General features: G+C 40.1%; 1 protein-coding gene across 1 annotated transcript in view; it reads right to left on the bottom strand.

The window, feature by feature from the left end:
• The window catches only part of KLHL2 (kelch like family member 2), a 60405-nt gene extending 52552 nt beyond the window's left edge, over window positions 1–7853 (bottom strand). Inside the window, exons 1-3 of the mRNA XM_057419028.1 lie at window positions 7654–7853; window positions 4703–4828; window positions 31–137 (exon numbers count right to left, since the gene is read on the bottom strand). Coding sequence (XP_057275011.1) covers window positions 31–137; window positions 4703–4828; window positions 7654–7676 — 256 coding nt within the window. The 5' untranslated portion in view covers window positions 7677–7853. The remainder of the gene's footprint in view (window positions 1–30; window positions 138–4702; window positions 4829–7653) is intronic.
• Between the last annotated feature and the right edge of the window lie 12775 nt (window positions 7854–20628).

The raw sequence follows: 20628 nt of genomic DNA, 5'->3' as shown, positions 1-20628 counted from the left end.
GAACATAGTAAGCATTGAAACATTTGGTACCTGTAAACATGGCATGGAAGTAGGGGCTGCAGGCGGCTAACACAACTCTATGCGCTGCAATTTCCATGTCTTCAGCTACTATCGTCACATCACACAGCAAGTTTTGACTATTTAGAAATATCAGAGAAGGCAATTTCATGTAAGTGAACTACAACAGAAAAGTATATAATATCACACACAATTTCTTTCCCCATGCGCTAAAAGAGGCAGGCAGACAATGTTGATGAAGCATTGTTTTTAAATGATGTTACACAATCACATGGCTATTATTCAGATTACAGATGGTGCTTGGGTACACAGAAGTTTCTCAACATCAAACAACTGAATTGTGATTTCTTGCACAGAAGTTCTCTGCATTGAATAATCAAAATTTGTTATCAGTGCAATTTATAAGCTTTTCTCACTGGAAGTCTAGGCTTCTTTAAATAACTAGAATAGAAAAAAGAATTTTATATATGCAAACATTAAAAAATTGAGATAAAAAAATAAGATTTCACAGATAACAAAGAAGCCAAACTTAAAGTGTGCCTGTATCACATTACACTGCAAGCTCATGCCTACTTAAGTGTTCAAAATCATTACTTGATCAACTCTGTGTTTACTGTTTTCCAAGCATTTTTCATACACAGGCCATGCACACAATAGCAATTATTTTTTCTACTCTGACCAGTTTAGAATTTATTGTGGTTAACTTCATATCTTGCCTGACTTTTTGTCTTCATTGCATCCTTTGCATTCTTGTTCTTTGTGACTGTAATACATTTTTCCTGCCTATTCTGTTGCAATAAGGTAATATCTCCTTTATAATCATTCATAATACAGGTGTTTCCAGTGCAGTTTACATCCACTTAAACCCACCATACCATGTACTGTCTATGATCCAATTTATGGGCATGGGACAGGAAACAGACAAACCACAACACAACACCAGAAGGCTGCGATTCCCCAGCATCGAAATAGCCATAGTCACAGTTGTCTTTTATTTCCTTCTCATGCTAGCACTGTCTCTGTAGAAGCAGCATACATATCGCAAAACTCACAGCCAGGACAAAAAGCAAAAAGGGGAAAGTATGATTTAACAGAACATACTCCTTAAGGATGGAGTCACAGCTGTACATCAATACAGTAATTTTTATTCTCGTAATTCTGAAAAGATACGTTTTTACCTTTCCTGAATATCTTTTGCCCTTGGAGTGCAACTACTGAGAGTTTGCAACACTACACAGAGTTGCAGCAGAGACTGGGATGAGCAGCTGCATTTTGCTCTGACAGAGCTAGATAAAACTGCTCAGATATTCACCTCAGTCCAAAGAAAACTCTGTGATCTCTCAGCCTCTGCAATCACCCAGTTTCTTTGATTGCAGTCCCAAGTAAACTGGCCTTGCAGAGGTCACACACCAACAATTCTGGTGGCCACAAGTAACCTTTGGGACTGTACTGCAATTCTGGCATTAGAATGTTTTCACCCTTTCAGTTCTTAATCCCTACAGCAACTATCTACATTTAGCCTGCAATATGGTTATGAAAAAAGATGTATATTATAAAGGCAATGACCATACCCAAATGAAACACACAATTCAGAGGAGCTTAGAAACAACCATTACATTTATTATACAGAAATTGAAATAGAAAGCTGCACATTAGAGGTCATCAGATACCCAGCTTTTTCAGACACCTGCACTTATCCTGACAGCAGGAACAAAAGGTTCTATACTTAGCTGCACAGAAATACCAAAGATAACAATGAAGCCAGAAGCAAAAGAACTACATCGACAAAACACTCCAGCTATTTAATTACACTGTGCAGGTACAGACATAGTAACTTAGATGCAGTTCGGATACATCTCTAGTCTGGAACTGTATTAGGCGAATGAATATGCTCTGTTACTACAAAGCTGGCAAGCTAAATGAACTACTAAAGAAACAAGCTTATAAACTTAAACATGTGCTCTGCTCCAAGCATCTTGTAGCTTCCACAGCAACTCAGCACCTTCATTTCAAGAGGGCATACCTATTTATTTTAGCAAACCTTGAGTTCTGAAGTGATATTGTAGTAATTTGTTTGTTTAGAGCAACTAAATGAACAGAGCTACAGGGGGTACACCATGTTGGTAAAGGAAATGAGAAAATGGGAAGGAGGATAGAAAAAATACAGGTTTAAGAAAAACTTTACCAGCTTTTGGGTTATTCTTTATTGGTTTATCTAGAGAAAGGTCATTACCTACATCTTCAGAAGATTTTGTTAAAGCGCTGTTTGCAAGAGTGAGGATTTTAACAAATACAGGTAGGCTCAAATTCATTGTGATAAAAGCAATTTAGAATGAAGAGGAAAGATAGGCAGAGGGTAATTTCATCATATGTCAAGAATTAATTAGCTATCCTAACGATCTCTCTGACTCAGTGTTGAGGTGATGGTGAGTAACAAAATGACAAAAACTACCCAGGACAAAATTACTCAAATTTGTCCAAATTTGAAGGCACAGAAAAACCCTCTTATGACCTCACAGAACCAGCCAACTTGACAGCTGTCAAAAACGTAATATAAACTCACAGACTTAAGCGTTCCAAAACAAATGTATTTTAGATGCTTAAGCAGATGATTTCTTCACTAGTTAACTACTTTCTGGAGAGTATACCTCTGGCAAATACCTGCTTGTGCTACAGTAATGAAGAGAACTGAGAAACCACTTTAAAAATGTAGTCAGCATAATTGAAAATATAATTTACTTTATTAGTTTTGGGTCTTCTTTTAGAGTAATGAAGCCTAAAATATTTCAGTTTATTTCCAAAAGATAAAAGCAAGTATTTAATATGTTTATCATATTATCTAATTAGCACTTACTATTTTAAAAGCTGTACTCAGCTTAAACAGTAAACACTTCTGCATCAACTACCTTGCTAAGAACTAGAGTTAAGGTTTGCATGGCACTGCTCCTGTTCCAACTTTAACTACTTACACATGTAAGACAAAATTGCTCAAATTGCTTTTACAGCAATTCAAATTTAAGTAACCATGGAAACTAAAATATATTCTGAAAATAATCCACAGCCTTCAACAATACACTCTTTTGGAAGACCGTAAATCTCTTATACTCACAACACAACAAAATGTGGATTAAGGTTTCTGACTTCCAAAACTTGCAAGATTCATTCTGGCAAATTGTTTCTTCATCTAAAATCTTGCCTACCCTTTGGAAGTCATGGCTATTGGCTTTAGCCAGGCTCTACTGCACTCCTGATTCTGGTTACTGGGACCCTTGAAAAACCAAGGGAGTAAGTAAGATTAAGCAACAAGTATCAGTCCTTTTAACACAAGGTAACTAGGCTGATAACATACTAGACAAATAGACTCTGCTCTTGTCTCATTAGCCTCACACTGTGGAAGTCTTTAAGCTGGATTTCAGTCATTTATATTCAGCATATAATTTTCTTCAATCTTCCAGTACAATAAAAACTGTCAGGCAGATAAATACATTGATCTGATCACAGTATCTAAAGATTTACCTGTATGGAAGAGCGAAGATCAAAGGCAGAGGCATACTTTAACAGAGTATCAGTTACTGTCTTTTTTTTCAGCCTCTCCCATTTTTAATCTTATATGGGAAATAACAGAGGACTATGGGATTTTCACAGCCTCTAGTACTATCCATGCTGAAGTGTTTTATTTATTTAATTTCTCAATTGTTGCTGTTAGTTATAAAGCTGAATTATTGTCAGTAATAGTTGTGAGTCCTAATTACCAGAGCTCACAACTGAGCTCTAATTACCACCTGTCACAGTTTTCAACACCATCTCACCTACTCATATGTAGAAAATAAATCAATATGGGCGCTAGGAGAACAGCATCAGCACCAGTCTCCCAAGTTTTGCTGAAACCGATGGTAGTATCAGTCAAGGTCTTATAAAACTTTATTGAGAAAAATTGTTTCCAATATTTGACTTGGGAATTCATCAATTTCTGTCAGGGGGCAAGCAAAGGATAACTAAGAAAGCTGAAAGAGGGTAGATTTAGGTTAGATATTAGGGGAAAATTCTTCACTATGAGCGTGGTGAGACACTGGAACAGGTTGCCCCATCCCTGGAAGCGTTCAAGGTCAGGTTGGACGGGGCTTTGAGCAATCTGGTCTAGTGGAAGGTGTCCCTGTCCATGGCAGGGGGGTTGGAACTAGATGATATTTAAGGTCCCTTCCAACCAAAACCATTCTATGATTCTATGATACTGTACTGTTGGCTGTTTTACATTTGTTAGACTCTGACCTATGTCTCTAGACTACAAAATTTTAACGTTTTCCAGTTAGCAGCCTACCACAAAAATCAGCAACAGGCACACAGAGCCTTAGGCTCAACTACAGAGTCACTTTTCATCTGTCCAGGATCAACTACAAGGCATGATCAGTGACTGTAACTCCTTGAATACAACCTCAAAGTATTTTTCAAGTCTCACAAACGAGGTTTTGATTAATTTATGAGTGGCAAAAACATACTGCATGCATTAACGCTATCATCACATGAGTATCATTCAGCTATCACTTCATTGTATATGCAAGCCATCTCATCACCTACACTTCTGGAACTGAATGCTCTTAATAAACAAACTATTATTATTAACAAATGCAAATGACAGTAAAAATGTATTACAGACTCCAGGTAGATGAATGCAGTGAAGTAATACCTTCTTAATTCATTCATAACTTTAAAAGCTTTCTTCATGTGCCATGGATTTACTGTAACAGGACAGTGAATTTCAGTGTTATCATCTTTCAAATCCAAGGGCTTCTGATGGCAAAGTTTGGTACATCTGGAGAAAAAAAAAAAAAAAAGAGGGGAAAAAAAATAAAGTAGTAAGTTAATGCTTCTGTTAATCTCCAGTTCTGTCACCCATTTTCTCCAGCTTCATCTTGGGGAGGAGGAAAAGATTTACGCTTCAACTTATTCTTTACTCCAAGCAATCTTGGTTTCCCTATTATTATAAGTTGGAAAAAACACAAGTGAGGTTGACAGAGGCACTCAGGGCTAACAGTAACCTCCAGTAAGGAAAACATGAAGATGATGCCCTAGAATATGTCCAACAAGCCATTACGTGAGAGCAGAAACAGAGATTTGGGAAGTTTTAGCCTGATGCCCACACAGATAGATGGCAGAACACAGCATCCATCACCCCAGCCTTCACTACCTGCAAGAAAAAAGCTGCTCTCTACTCTTACAGCAGGACCTTCCTTACCAGTTCACGCAGCTCCTAGCTCATTTCTGACAGGAACACCACATGATGACTACTATAATTCTCCAGGCTTTCCCTAGCAGCAGCATAAGACAGGCGAGTAGAAGAAAAACCGGGTAGTTTTGCAGATCCACTTGATGTTTTGAAAGGCAAGTGACCAATCTCTTAATTTTTCTTACTCTCTAAAACCCACTCAAAATACCAAGAGAAAAAATTAGCACTGTGAAAAATAATGATCTCTATCTACAGGTACCACTTTCTGTAAGAAATACCCAAGTTCTACAGACACTAACTCCTATAGAAAAATGATTATGTGCACCCCTCCATCTCTAGGATTGTCCAAACAGCAAGCGGGCTTTTCATGCCAAGCCAGTGAGTTTCGTGTTTCCAATCACAATGTTATTCTTAACAAGGCAAAATGCATTGTTGTAGTACTTAGAAGGAAACATCAGTGATGTTTTCACTTACAGTATTGTAATTCTATTCCTGAACCTGTGAACTGGAAGTCTCTAAAGTCACTTGGTGACTTGGCAACCGATTCTTAGTACATCAGAGATCTGAATCCAAATGAAAACTCAACCTTACTTGCTTTAGGCAAGACTAGTCAAATTGAACGTATGCATTGGCTCCCATAATTCCAGTCTCTCTTCTACCATACCTAAACCGCTTTATTTGGGAATGCTTAAAGAAACTTAAAAGAAAAAGTCAACAATACATTAAGATTTTAACATAGAACCCCGTGCAAAGTTGTTGGTTATACTTTTTGCGATGCCAAAACTATCTACAAAGTTCTGGAGCAAAACACCACGAAACTGCATCAAGCAACAAAGGAATAGAAAAAAGTCTCTGTAAAACACCAGCTAACAAAGTAAGGTCCAACTACAGAACTCAAAGTACCACCAACTTACAATATTGCACTATGAAACTGCTATGAATTAAAGTTTCATGCTGAATTTTGAAAATTGTACAACTCATTACTGAAAGGGTGCAAGTAACAGCATTTTTGCATCAATCAGGAAAAAAAAAATTAAGTTACATGTTATAGAGCACATACACATGCTACTACAGAGGTTAAAAACAAAACCAAACCCACAACCTATCTAGCAAACACCTTTAGACTGAATATTACTGTTCTAATTATGTGACATATCTAGCAACTAGCATTCAAATAAATTATATACTGAAATTAATAACTTCAGGAAACATTCAAAACTAAGACTGTGAGCAAGAGATCCAGCTTTTATTTATACCATGGACTTTTCAATTCACATTTTCTGTGGCACCTTTTTACATCCCAGAGCAATGCATCAGATACTAATGTATACTATCTGCATATGTATACAGACTATATACACAACACATTCAGATATGCAAGGAAAAAAAGTGGTCAGAGTTCCCTGTAAAGAGCTGTCAAGCAACCTATAGCTGGAGAAGCTCCTATGAAGCATAAATTCATTTGATGAAGTTTCATTAGTCGGTCACAAAGGATGACTTTGTCTTAAGGTAATGAAGCCTACTAGACCATCAGTCATAGGCCTTCTGTTTAGAGAACTGCTAGTCTGCCTTAAATTATTGCAATCTCTCTTACCATTTCACCAGCTGGGTCAAAGCTGTCTGCAGCTGGTTTGTTCTCAAGCACCTCAACCCACAGCATACCTGAAAACTGCCTCCCAAAGGCGCAGGATGAAGCTACGCTGAACAGTAACATACAAAACACTGGATGGACCCAACTGAAATGCAGCTATAAATACGTGGCTTGCATAGCTCACTGCTACTAAAAAAGATGCTTAACTAGATAACCAGAAAACCGAGAGCACGATGAACATGACTGCTGAGTCAAACAGGGAGTAATTCGGGACCACATATGGAGGAAGCAGAAGGAGTGAGGGGGAGGAGAGAAAAAAAGCAGCGCGTCCCCGCACGCTGGAAGCCGCCCGGGAAAGCGGCGGGGCGAAGGGGGATCCGCAGCCTTGCCTGCCCGCCCGCGGGGGCCACAGCGCCTGCGGCCCCGGCCCCGGCCCAGTCCCCCGATGCCCGCTCCGCACCCACCGCCCGGGCACCGTAGCGGCACGACGGGACATCGCAAACCACCCGGCGGCCGTGCCAGCCCTGGAGCGCCCTGTCCCGCCGGGACGACACACCGGCTCCGGCACCGGGCCGTGACACGATACAACACGACACGACTCTCCCGCCAGCTCCCGCCTGCTGGCATCGCTCCCCCCGCCCCCAGTACCGAGGGACCCGGGCGGCCCGGCCACGCCACGGTGCTCGCTGTTAGGCGGCTGGGCCCGGCCCGGCCCCGCCCGCTAACCCAACGGCACTGCACAGCGCTGTGCTCCACACGGCTGTCCCGGCGGGCTCCGGGAGCCCCGCAGCCTGCCCCCCAACCCCGCCGCAGCACTCACACGGGCGGCAGCAACATCTCCATCGCGGATCCGCTCAGACTTCTTCCGTGCAACGCGGGCGCGGCGCGCTGCCACCAGCACCATGCCAGCTGCCGCTGCCCCGCTGCGGGGTGCCGGCTGCGCCCGACCGGCGTAGCCCCCACTACCCGCCGGGAGCCGCCAGCGCTGCCCACTTCCGGGTTCCCGCCCGCGGGAGGGCGGCGGCGGGGACGGGCCGCGGCGCGCAGGCGCGGCGGTGGGGGACAGTGGAGGTGCGCGGGTTCTGTGAGGGTGGCTGCAGCTCAGGTGGTGTTGGTCACCCTGGTCCCGAGTGGGCAGGCTGCTTTGCGCCGGAGCTTCCCGCCAGGGGGCTGCGCTGGGTGTCCTAGGGACTGTGGCTTGCTGCCCCTCTGTGGGGCGGGTGCGTCCCGGGGTCTTTAGGAAGAGGAGGATGAGGTGCTGCTGCTCTTTGTTGGGAGAAGCATGGCTTTCAAGTGGCAGGAACCTGGGAGTGATGCCCTTCTCGACCCTAAGACAGATGAGGGCCCATCTCCCACCGCCCGGGACAGCAGAGGCTCCGGCCGGGCAGGGAGCACCCCACTATCTCACTCGGGGCCACGGCTCACCGGGTGCCCAGGCCAGAAGGACCTCGGTCCAGGGTGGGTGACTCGGGGCACTCTCGTGGGAATGCAGGGATGCTTAAGTCCCTGGAACAGCGGCGTGTGCTTTTCTATAAACGACACAGGCCTCTGTGACAAGACCCATCCCCAGGTGCACACTGTGAAGGAACTGTCTTGAGCTTCGTCTCAGGCCAGCCGTGGAGTTGATCTGACACCGGATCATGCAGATGGCTGCAGCTTGAGCAGGGGGCAAAGCCAAAGCAAAGCCTGAACGTGCATTGAGGTGAGGAAGGATGCTGCAGTTGAATAGGCTGCATCTCTGGTGCTCGACTTCGCAATGACCTGTTAGATCTCATCTGTTTTTATTCTATCCTGTCCAGCAGAACAGCACCTGTGCCACTCAGAACAGCAGCCCTTCTGTCTGTATTCATACTATCACAAACGTTGCTGACGTTGAGCATTAAGTACTTGAGTTGTGTTTTAATGTTTAATTCAGTATCCTCTGTGATGCAGAATGGCAAAAACAAACAACAGGATTTCAAATGTGTGCCTTTATAAGCAACACTAATTCAAGCAGTAATAAAAAATACTACTTAAGCAACTTCTGACTTGTGGCATTCAAGAAGAATTTAATGTACTTAAACCTCTGTAAGTTACTTTCTAAATCTTACAGGGTTGTGTAGTGGAAGATGTGTTTAGCAAGCTGAATGCAATTCAGGCATTTAAATCTGATAGCCCTTGTGAAAATAAAATGTGTCTTCACTGGAATAAGAGATTTTATGTTGACAAAGTAGCTCTGAAACTAATGAATCTGTCACTAATAGACCAACACTATTTTTCTAAGAGTGAGAGGAGTTTAAGAACAACAAATTTAAGTAGAGGGCAAAACAGAAAATGGTGGGTGTGTTCTAGGTGAGAAATATTACAGACGAATATGTAAACCCTTCCCCAGTGTTTCTAATAAAGTCACAAGCTATTAAAACTGAATGTATTTTAATTTGTCGTTTTCATGTTTGCCAATGTAATAATATCCCTTCCTTGAAAAATGTCATTTTATTTTTCTCAGTTTAACAATCTTCTTTCAATACATTGTGATGTTTGATCTGGGAACACTTCAGCATTATTTCAATGGGTTTCCACTGGAGGTTTTTTTAAATTAAATAACTGTTAATTGTCAGTGCCTCTTTTTACAAAGTCTGTGCTTCGTAACTGCTAAATTTGTCTCTTCTCAAGAGACCATTAGATTTATCTCTAGGTTGTATTGGAGAAGACAGAGTATTTGTTAAAGATTTGAAAGATGCAACTGCTTGCAGGGCAGTCTGCTCCAAAGGGGCCAGCTAGCAATAATGCACTCCAAAATGGAGGTTTAAAATTCAGCTGGCTCCGTGTGGCATCCTGTCAGCAAATTCTGAGTTCCTAAGCAGGTCTAGCCTGGATAGATCAGAGAGTTGCTGACAACTGTCACATCACTATTTCAGTTTTCTGTGCCCTACAGTAAGTGCCTGTTACTTTGTAAGACAAAGATCCTAGCTTTTACTGATCCATAAGACCCAAGTGAATCCTACTACTAACAGTGTTTAAAGGTTTGCATTAGATTATGAGGCCATCTTAAACTTGTCTGGAACCTATTGAGGGTTTTTTTTGTTCACTACTCGCATATAGCTCCTACAGGCACATAGGCAGCTGCAGATTCTAGCCCTTGTTAACATGGTAGAACTGTTTAATAACATTCATTCTTAAATAAACATTAAGCATTTTCAACCTGAGACTTCTTTTATTTTCTTGCAGTGTTGTTTTGACTTTTGAGCCAAATGTTTAATGTCAGTTGAAGCAACCTCTGTGATGGAGAACATCAAAATAGGGCAGGGTTCTGTTTTTTTTTCTAAAATTATGTCTTTGTACTTCAATAACACTGAAAAGAATCATGAACAGCTCAAACAAAAAAAGGCTGAAGCCAAACTGTGTTATGTATTTATGGCAAAACAACTTCTATACCTACCCATGAAAAAACACATCCTTTAAATACAATGCTTGGATTTTTACAGGTTTCTGACTGATCTAACACCTTTTCTTAGAAAAGAACTTTCAAAGAAAAAACACATTTACATATGTGTGTGGGTGTGTATCTATGTAGTTTTGAAAGGAAATAAGCTACATTTCTTAACTATGATGAAACACCTGCCATTTTTGTTTATGCTGCAGCAATTCAGATCACTGCATTTACTGAGGAAATTCCTTGTCATGTTTAGGAGTGCCACTGTAACAACTGTTGGTACTTTCCCACTTGTTTAGAGAGTTCCAAAGGAATGCTGCCAACACTTACTTATGATTGCATGGTTCTTTGGATATATTGACACTAGAAATACTTTACTATTGAAATCCTGATGCTACAGGTCAGTGAAGTACATCTACTGAAAATTAAGCTATGCCAGCAAAGTTCTGCTTTTCAGCAAGAGTTTCACAAGTTACACAGTCCTACAAAAAGAATAAACAGTTCTGGTAAAAACGAATGTAATTGCATGTATACACAGTGGTTCATAAGCATCTTTAAGGGATCACGTGCCTTGCCGACGTGATCACGTTAAAAGAAATCTGAATTAGATTTAGCCACACAGAACACTGGAATAAGTTCTTACTAGTATTTTTGACAATTGCAGGTTAGAAAGACCACTCCAAAAAGGGCAAAAATACATTTGTATGAACATTTACTCTTTCTTCAGATACTAAGAAGTCATGCCTTCTTAATGATGTGGGCAGAATGCTTATGAGAAGATGCTGCTAAGGCTGCGATTCTTCTCATGCAAGAGGAAGAAGACAGGAAGGGGCCAGAACTGAAGGTGTAAGTACCTCTCTGCACTCTACTCCTGTTGCTTCAAACAAAAAAATAAGGTTGTCACTTTATTAGCTCTTAGATTATCCATTATATTTGCATCTTACTGAATTTAGTTGTGGGTAATTTGTTTATATAATGTCTTAAAAAATAAGTACGTACTTATCCAAAATATTTCAGGGCACACATCCATTTTTCCCTGTGCGTTTCACCCTCAGTAACATTACATCCAGCAACAGACTTGCAAATAGCTAAGGCCCCTGAATCTAAATTCATCCACAAGGACCTTGTGGAATTCATGACAGGACTTGAGGTCAACACAGACATTAGGTATTACTGCATTTTTTGTCTAAGACACCTATAAGAATATCAGCATTAACCCAGCATTAACTAATCTTGAAAGACCTCACTCTAGTGGAAAAGACTTCTGCTTCCCCAAAAGAGTGGATTGTTTTAAAATTTCAGAGGACCACTGAGCTAAGGACATGAATGCAGTTGAGAAGAACTACACTGAAAAGTAATGTGAAAAGGAAAAGCAAGAAAATGTATGCAGCAGATTGAGATAGGGACCAGATTGCAGAGGAATATGTACTGGAGAGTAGGCAGTGAGAGAAAAAATAAGACGTGTAAATTGGGAATGTGAAATAAGGAATAGCAAAGCAGCTGCTATCAAAAATAAATTGTACAGTGATCAAAACCATTTAAATACAATTAAGCATGGATAAAAATATTTATCCTTTTCTATCATTATTCTTCTGTGTAAGAAATTGCTGCAGCACTAAGAATGATACACACTTAATGACAATAGGTGAATTTCACAGAATACTCTGTGAAATTCACGGACCTTATAATGATGATGATGGAAATTAGTAACTTAGAACTGTTTTTTCAGTGTTCAAAACCAGACATGGTGTAATTTCCAGAAAGACTTGATGTGTCACACAGTCTAGTAAACAGGCTTTAAACAGTTTTGGAAAAGAAGGACCAAATGGTGTGACACTTCTGAGTCCCACTTAGTGGAGAAGTCAGGTGCTTCTTGTCAGTTCTGAACAGTGCAGAGCTCCTGGTAGATGACAAGTTCATTTTAGTGCCAGAGAAAAAGGAAGTTCTAGCTCGAGTAAGCATTATGAATGGAAACAAGTGTTGGTCATGGCCTTGATTCATATTAGTACTTCAAACTACAGAGATGCAAAGCAGAGATCTTGATGAGCAGATCCAAGGCCCAGTGATGTGAAGGTCTGGATTTCACATGCGGTGTGTCTCTGAGATGACTATGAAAGAAGTGGACCAACTCCTACTCTAAAACCTGTAGACTTGCGTTGCTTCCTGTGCACTGGATAAGGCAATCATGTCTCTATACTGAGTGGGTTCCATTCACTGAACCAGCAGAAAGAAGCAGAAGACCCATCAAAAATAGATTTCACCTTGTAGCCATGTGATCATGATGCAAACGTAGCGGCAGAAACTTGCAGCAGGGATTTCTTGGGGAAAGCTGCACCATCCCAATCAACAGCAGGCAAAGCTCATGGTGGAGCTCCACCCTTCAACACAGATACCTTAATAAATACATTCTGCACAGTCTTTGGGTACAGCCTACACAACACACACACAAAAAAAAAAAAAAATATTTGCAACATTCCGTCTTTAACAGAACATACCATGCAGATAAGCAGGACCATTGCAGTAGGCTCCTTTTTCACAGAGGTCATCTCAGTCACTGGTTTTTGTTTGGCTTTTTTTCTCTTTTCTTGATCATTTTAATTTTAAAGAGTGTAAATTATTATTTTGTTCATTCATACTTCACTTGTTAAAACATTATTTTCTTGAAAAAAGGAAGCAAAAGTAGTTTTCATCATAGGTATGAACTGGAAGCTACTATATCGCACAGCCCAGAAAGCCAACCGTATCCTGGTCTGCATCAAAAGAAGTGTGACCAGCAGGTCGAAGGAGGGGATCCTGCCCCTCTACTCTGCTCTCGTGAGACCTCACTTGGAGTATTGTGTGCAGTTCTGGTGTCCTCAACATATGAACAACATGGAGCAAGTCCAGAAGATGGCCAACGAGGATGGTAAGAGGGCTTAGTACCTTCTGTATGGACAGGCTGAGAAAGTTGGGGCTGTTCAGCCTGGGGAAGAGAAGTCTGTGTGGAGACCTCATAGCAGCCTTCCAGTATCTGAAGGGGGCCTACCAGGATATCAGAGAGGGACTGTTCATTAGGGACTCTAGAGATAGGACAAGGGGTAATGGGTTTAAACTTAAACAGGGGAAGTTCAGGTTAGATACAAGGAAGAAATTATTTATTGTGAGGGTGGTGAGGCACTGGAACAGGTTGCCCAAAGAAGTGGTGAATGCTCCATCCCTAGCAGTGTTCAAGGCTGAGTTGGACAGAGCCTTGGCCAACATGGTCTAGGGTGAGGTGTCCCTGCCCATGGCAGGGGGGTTGGAACTAGATAATCTTAAGGTCCTTTCCAACCTTAACTATTATATTATTCTATGATTCTATATCAAATACAATGCCATCAAAGTCCATGTAGAGTCATAGAATAGTTTGGGTTGGAAGGGACCTTGAAGCTCACCTAGTTCCAGCCCCCTGTCGTGGGCAGGGACACCTTCCAGTAGACCAGATTGCTCAAAAGACCCATCCAGTCTAGCCTTGAACACTGCCAGGGATGGAGCATCCTCCATCACTTCTTCATCACATTCTCCACTCAAACAGCAATTCTGTAAAGTAGTCCTAACTAAGTCAATCAACTAATACACAGCCTTTTGACAGTAAAAGAGATACAGCTCATTCATTAAAACTAAACAATTGATATGCTGCCATCTAGTGCTTACTGAATGCACAATCATACTGAGCAGTTTACTGACTGCAGTAGTTCTTGGGGTCTATGATTGGCCTACAGCAAACCAACAGTTAAACTCACCAATTTGCATGTAGTCATGCATGTAGTGATCTTACCTAAGAACAATAACTGGGGGCAATTTACACTCTGAAAATGATGCTGAAAGAATCAATCTGAATATGTATTGTTTCATATGCATATAAACCACACTGGAGGAAAAGTATTTGCAATCTACAGCAGTGGAGGGGGCATTCAGCAAAAATTAAGTATGGTGTAGACAGGGAAAAAGCAAGTGGAGTATAGTTCATGCATTGTACAAAATCTTTTGCTGTACCAAGAGGCAATGAAATCAAAGACATTAAAATATTTAAAGATTATATTCAGGGAGTCACAGCAATAACAATCACAGAGGCGTAGTTACTGCATATAATTTTGCACAGACAGGTTGTTCATCAAAAGTGAAAAGCATAACAAGCTGCTGTTCAAGAAATAGAATAAATCCTCTTTTGGAATAGTGGTGTTTCGTTGCGTGTTTTGGGGGGGGCTTGTGTGTAAGGAAGACTAGAATGTATTGTGAACTCATTGTAAAGATTAAGGAAAGAGCTCAGGATCACTACACAGCTCTTCAGAATGTCGATTAAAATTGGACTTATTTAAATTAAAAAAAAAAAATGAAGAGGAAATTTGCAAAGACAAAAGCATGAAAAGGTTTAGTCCAATAATTCTGCTACAAGTAGATGCTCATAAAATGAGTAGTTTGTTACGGTGTTCCCGGAAAACAATTTTCATTGGTATCAGGAAAAGCCAGTTTTAATATGTGAAAGAAGAATACTGTGATCCAGTCTAATATACTGGGAGAAAAAAAGTAGGTACCATCAGAATCTAAAATATTGAAAAGACTACCTTGTCAGAGTGCTAATATTTAACCATACAGGCTAAAAAGTTAACTTATTCCAGCTAGTTCTCATCAAGTCCATTATATGATTTTTCAGACAAAATAGTAAATGAAAAAATGGAGAAAAAAAAATGATAGAGGGAAAAAACTATTTTTTCCTTCAAATTTCATTCTCTGTCTTTATTTTATCAGTAGTTTTCTTGAGCTAAATTATCAAACATTCCTCCTTTTTAATGAAAATTATCCTAGATAGTATATAACCTAAACCCAAACATTTTCTGAAACATCTCTGCATTTCCCTTTATATAAGTAAATGCTTGTCACAGTGTGATGACTTTATAATACAATCTAAACAGAAATGTAAATTTGAAAAATCAGAAGAAAGTTAAAAAAATCCATAGTTAAAATTATTCTTCAGAAGAAATACTTTTCACCCTGCAAATTAGGTATTTGCTTAAGCCCTAAACCATTTAAAACTCTAAAACTCTTCTTTAGCACAAAGTGAATAAGATATATCATGATGCTTAGTTCCAGTGGTTGATTTATCCTTTTAATGTATATTTATAAAAATAAAAATGAAATTGATGAATTTTATCCCTTCTTTAATGTAATTTTATTTGGTTTTGAATATAAGAGTGCCCGTTGGGTTGTTCACAATTCTTCCATTCAGTGTTACATTACATCCTTTGTCTCATCTGCATTAAGCAGCCAAAATTCATCTGTACTAACACACAGCTGTACTAACTTTTATCTATCTGTTTTCATCAGTCCTATCTCTGGACTTTGTTATGGACACATTAGACACGGACAGCGGGATTGAGTTCGCACTCAGCAAGTTTGCCGATGACACCAAGCTCTGTGGTTCACTTGGTACGCTGGAGGGAAGGAATGCCATCCAGAGGGATCTTGACATGCTTGTGAGGTGGGCTGATGCCAACCTCATGAAGTTTAACCTTGACAAGTCCAAGGTCCTACACCTGGGTCGGAGCCATCCCAGGCACAGCTACAGGTTGGGCAAAGAAGAGATTCAGAGCAGTTCTGTGTAGAAGGACTTGGGGGTGCTGGTCGATAAGAAAATGAACATGAGCCGCCAGTGTGCACTTGCAGCCCAAAAAGCCAACCGTATCCTGGTCTTCATCAAAAGGAGCGTGACCAGCAGGTTGAAGGAGGTGATCCTGCCCCTCTACTCTGCTCTCGTGAGACCTCACTTGGAGTATTGTGTGCAGTTCTGGTGTCCTCGACATATAAAGGACATGGAACTGTTGGAACAAGTCCAGAGAAGGGCCACGAGGATGATCAGGGGACTGGAGCACCTTCTGTATGAAGACAGGCTGAGAAAGTTGGGGCTGTTCAGGCTGGAGAAGAGAAGGCTGCGTGGAGACCTCATAGGAGCCTTCCAGTATCTGAAGGGGGCCTATAGGGATGCTGGGGAAGGACTCTTCATTAGGGACTGTAGTGACAGGACAAGGGGTAGCGGGTTAAATCTTAAACAGGGGAAGTTTAGATTGGATATAAGGAGGAAATTCTTTCCTGTTAGGGTTGTGAAGCACTGGAATGGGTTGCCCAGGGAGGCTGTGAATGCTCCATCCCTGGCAGTGTTCCAGGCCAGGTTGGATGAAGCCTTGGGTAAGATGGTTTAGTGTGAGGTGTCCCTGCCCATGGCAGGGGGGTTGGAACTAGATAATCTTAAGGTTCTTTCCAACCCTAACTATTCTATGATTCTATGATTTTGCCAAATGATTTGTACTAATAGATTAGCTGAATTAACCAATGGCCACACTGTCTCCAGCATTCAAATTTGTACATTAATTGGTGAAAGACCTAGAGAGGATTTTATCCCAGTGTAATGCTCTTCTCTCTTCAATAGCTTGCACTTAAAGGCCACAGAATTTTTCATGGAAATTTTACTTAGAAAGCCGAAGTTCATAGCAAGTGGCAGGTTTTGATTACATGATTACCATGTACAAACAGCCCCATGCTGCTCACCACAAAAAGCTTACACTTGCATAATGTGAAAATCTGAAACCATATGTGGAGAGAAAGATTAAGGTTCCTTTATTTTAAATGTATTCAGCAGTGAACTGGTTTTTAATCTCCATAGGATTTTAAAAACTTACAGAAGCTTGAAATCAAGTAAGTACATGTGAAGTGTCTGTTATTTGAGGCTAGAATACAGACTGCTTTTATGCAGTATGACTGTCAGAACTCTTACAACCAATTAATGCAAATCAAACTCTCTTTACTGTTATTTCTACCTTTTCACTTCCCAGATGTATTTTTAGTCATGTGGGAATCTGTCACAACCCCATATTCTCAGATCAGAGAGCGTGTTCTTTACATAGAGATGAATATAGTTTAAGTACTAATTGTACCTGCAATATGAATAAGAAACAGTAATAATAATTACACCTTGTGGTTGAATGTGAAAACGGTTGTGAGCCCAATCCTGTTTCCCTTCATGCCAAATTTTAAATAAATCTGAGAGGAAGAAAAGTAGGTATTAGGCCTACTGACACAGAAAAGGTTATGCCTTTAAGTATAGGATTTTAATCTTGGGTATCTAATCCACGTTAGCTTTGCTTAAGGGCAGCTGGCAAATAAGGTAGTATAGCATGACATTATTGGGCCATACCACATCTGTTTACCTTACCCTCATTTAATACCTTTACCATTACTGATGGAGTTGCAGAGGAAGTAATCTAAGAACAGGCCATATCTTAATCTGGTTTAGACTCCTCAGCACTGGATCAGCCCTCAGAAGCAGATTCAAGTCACAAGCACTAAAATGGCAATGTCTGAAAAACTTCCAGAGATGGAACAGAAGAGAATCTTACTTCATTAAAACATTCCTTATATCATTAAAACCTCTCACTATAAAAATTACCTGTAAATCTAGTAATTAGAACAATACATCAAAAACCAAACCAAAGATTGTGTAATCTAGGAGAACAAAAGTAGACTACTGCTATAAAGATTATATACATATTTTAAGTAGACTAGTAGAAATTCACAGTCATGTATTTCTAAATAGTACAGTAAATATTTATGCACTTCAAATATTTAAACTTGTGATTTTCTCCAAGTGTGCTTTTCAGTATACCTGTTGAGAATACTTCATTTACCATTCAGTAGAAACAATACTTACAATTTTATATATATGTGTGCATTTATATAAAATTATACATATTCAAAAGAATGCTAATAAATGTAAACTTCCTGGGACCTTAAGATTCAAAAATTATGCATACAAGAATTTATTTATGTGATTTTATCTCAAATACTTGTCTAATAGCATGTATTATTCACACTGCATATATCTATGCAAGCCATTGGAGAGAGGTGGCTTCTAAGTATACAGCAACCTGCAGTAATGGACCAAATTTCTAAATCTCTGAACGGAGAAATGGCAACTACTTAGTAGCGATTGTGTTCACTTTTTAAATAGTATGCTGCTGATACAATGTTGACCTGTCTGTATTGAACATCTGAAGAAACAAGCTAACACCAAGATTATAGTTAGCCTGTTTGGCGGAGACTGGCAACAGGAGGAGAAGCACTTTCGCAACTGAAATTATGCTAATAAAAAGGGGTAGTTACTTGAGCTTGTGCACCCGAGTAATGAATCAAATCTTGATGTTAGGCTTCTTGGTTCCTAAGTCTTTGACCAACTGTTCTAAATAACTACTTCCTTTTTTTTTTTTTTTTTTTTAAATTATCTCTCTTTCCTCCCTACTGTTTCCTGTCAGATACTATCCCGGCCAAATTCAGAATCCAAACCTTCCAGATTAAAGGCCAAAAACATGTGTACATTCCTGAGACTGAAGGTAAGCAAGCAAACAGAATGAGGAGAAACAATACGAAGAAATGTGCAGTTAGGCATTTTATTTGGTCATAAATGAAATCAAGAGCATGGGATGATAAAAAACTATTTTTTGTAAGACTTTTTAATTGGTTTTGGGGTGTTGTTTTTTTTTTTTCTTAAAAAAGTTTAGTTTTATTTTAATTCTTTTTAGAAATAAACAACTATAAAGTATTTTTAATCAATATAAGTGTATTTATAGTAAAAATATATTCTAGTCATTGTCATTAACTGGCACTGCTATTAGCTTCTTGGCTGTGGGACCAGGTACAATGCACTGCACAGTAGCATTTCTGGTTATTCCAGAACAGATGTGTTTATCAGAACACAGACATTGTTGCTCCTTGCAAAACAAACAAAAGGTAAAGGCTTCATGCTTTTCAAGCTGAGCAAAAGTTGGACAAAGGCACTACACAGGTAGATTTTGTTATTGTACAAAGAAATGAGAAGTTCTGGCAGTCACACAGCATCCTCATGAAAATTGCATGATCAAGTTTCAGACGGATCTATTGAACTTCCCTTACCCGTGATGGTTATTAGATCTGTGTAAATGTAGAGCACCCCTGCCAAGCTAACTACCTGGCAAGCCAGAGCACCTTACAAAAGTAATACCAATAATCTGAACGGCAACCAGAGTACTGTGGCCTCACTTCACTGTCACAGAAAACCTGTGCGCTCTGGCTGCCAATTAGTAGGATTTGTGTTCTTGTGAGGAAGGAAAAAAGAGGAAGCATAAGGAAGAAACAAAAAGAACATTTGGGCTGAGAAACTGGAACTGAGCAGGCTCTTGCCACAGGAGGTGGATTTAATCTTACTGAAGCCAATAAATTCAAGGCTTGTTTTTCATTTAAGGTAGTCACCCAGTCTGTTGAATGTTTGTATCTATGTAAAACTAGAACAAATGAACAGAAGTGATGAATGTAAATGCTCTGGGTGGAAGGTTTCAGTTGTGTGTTTTTCTACAAAAAGATAACCAAGAGAAGTCACAGAAACACGTGAAAAACTTGGACAGGCTGAAGAAGGCCAGACCTCAGCTTTCACCCCTTGCCACTTCTGCACTCTTTCAAAGAGGCAGAGCTATACCAGCTGTTCAGGATGACAGTCCTGGCTACTCTTAAATAGTACATGAAGAATAATTTCAATCTGGAGATGATACAGTCTTGCTGTCTTTCAAGCCCAGCTTTGGTCCTCTTCAGTGTCCTCACTAACATCTGGTCAAGGCTCAGGGATGGTCAAGTAGAACAAACAGAAGGTTGAGAAACATTAAGCAGATGAACAGAGCATAACAGGTAATAAATATGCTCCCTTATAAACTAATATTATGCACACGCTTGAACACTATGTCATGATCCTTACAGTTTCAGAAAGGATATAGCTGAAAAAGATCAGAGAATCTAAAAAACTTTACCAAAGAATAACTAAGTAGTACTCAGCTTACAAAAGGTTGTCAAGGAGTAATAAGGCAGACATCCATGAGCGGCCATAGTCTCTCTCAGTGTGAGAACAAGGGATTATAAAATGAAATTAGCAGTAGGCAGGTTTTAAAGAAAATGTGTTTCTTCACAAAATATATAACTAGAATGGACCAGAAATATCTTTGACAACTTACAAAGTGCCTTGTGCATGCTAATAAAACCTTCTACAATAAAGTAACCTGCTCAGTTGATGCGAGGTGAGTGGTGGACACTATCTACCTGGATTTCTTTAGGCTTTTGGTATGGTTTCCCACAGCCTCCTCCTAGAGAATACGATGCATTACAGTTTAGACAGGTGGTTTGTGTGGTGGGTGGGGAACTGGCTGACAGGGTGCACCCTGAGGGTGATGGTAAATAGCTCCTTTTCAAACTAGTGATTCATCACTACTGGGGTTCCTCAGGGATCAATATTGGGCCTAACACTGTTTAGTGTCTTTGTAATTAATCTAGATGATGGGATCAAGCGTATCCTGA

The sequence above is a fragment of the Pezoporus wallicus genome, unplaced genomic scaffold (genome assembly GCF_028554395.1).
Source record: "Pezoporus wallicus isolate ANWC-B61680 ecotype Strahan unplaced genomic scaffold, APGP_CSIRO_Pwel_v1 contig_2384, whole genome shotgun sequence".
NCBI lineage: Eukaryota > Metazoa > Chordata > Aves > Psittaciformes > Psittacidae > Pezoporus > Pezoporus wallicus.
This window is presented reverse-complemented; position numbering and strand designations above follow the sequence as displayed.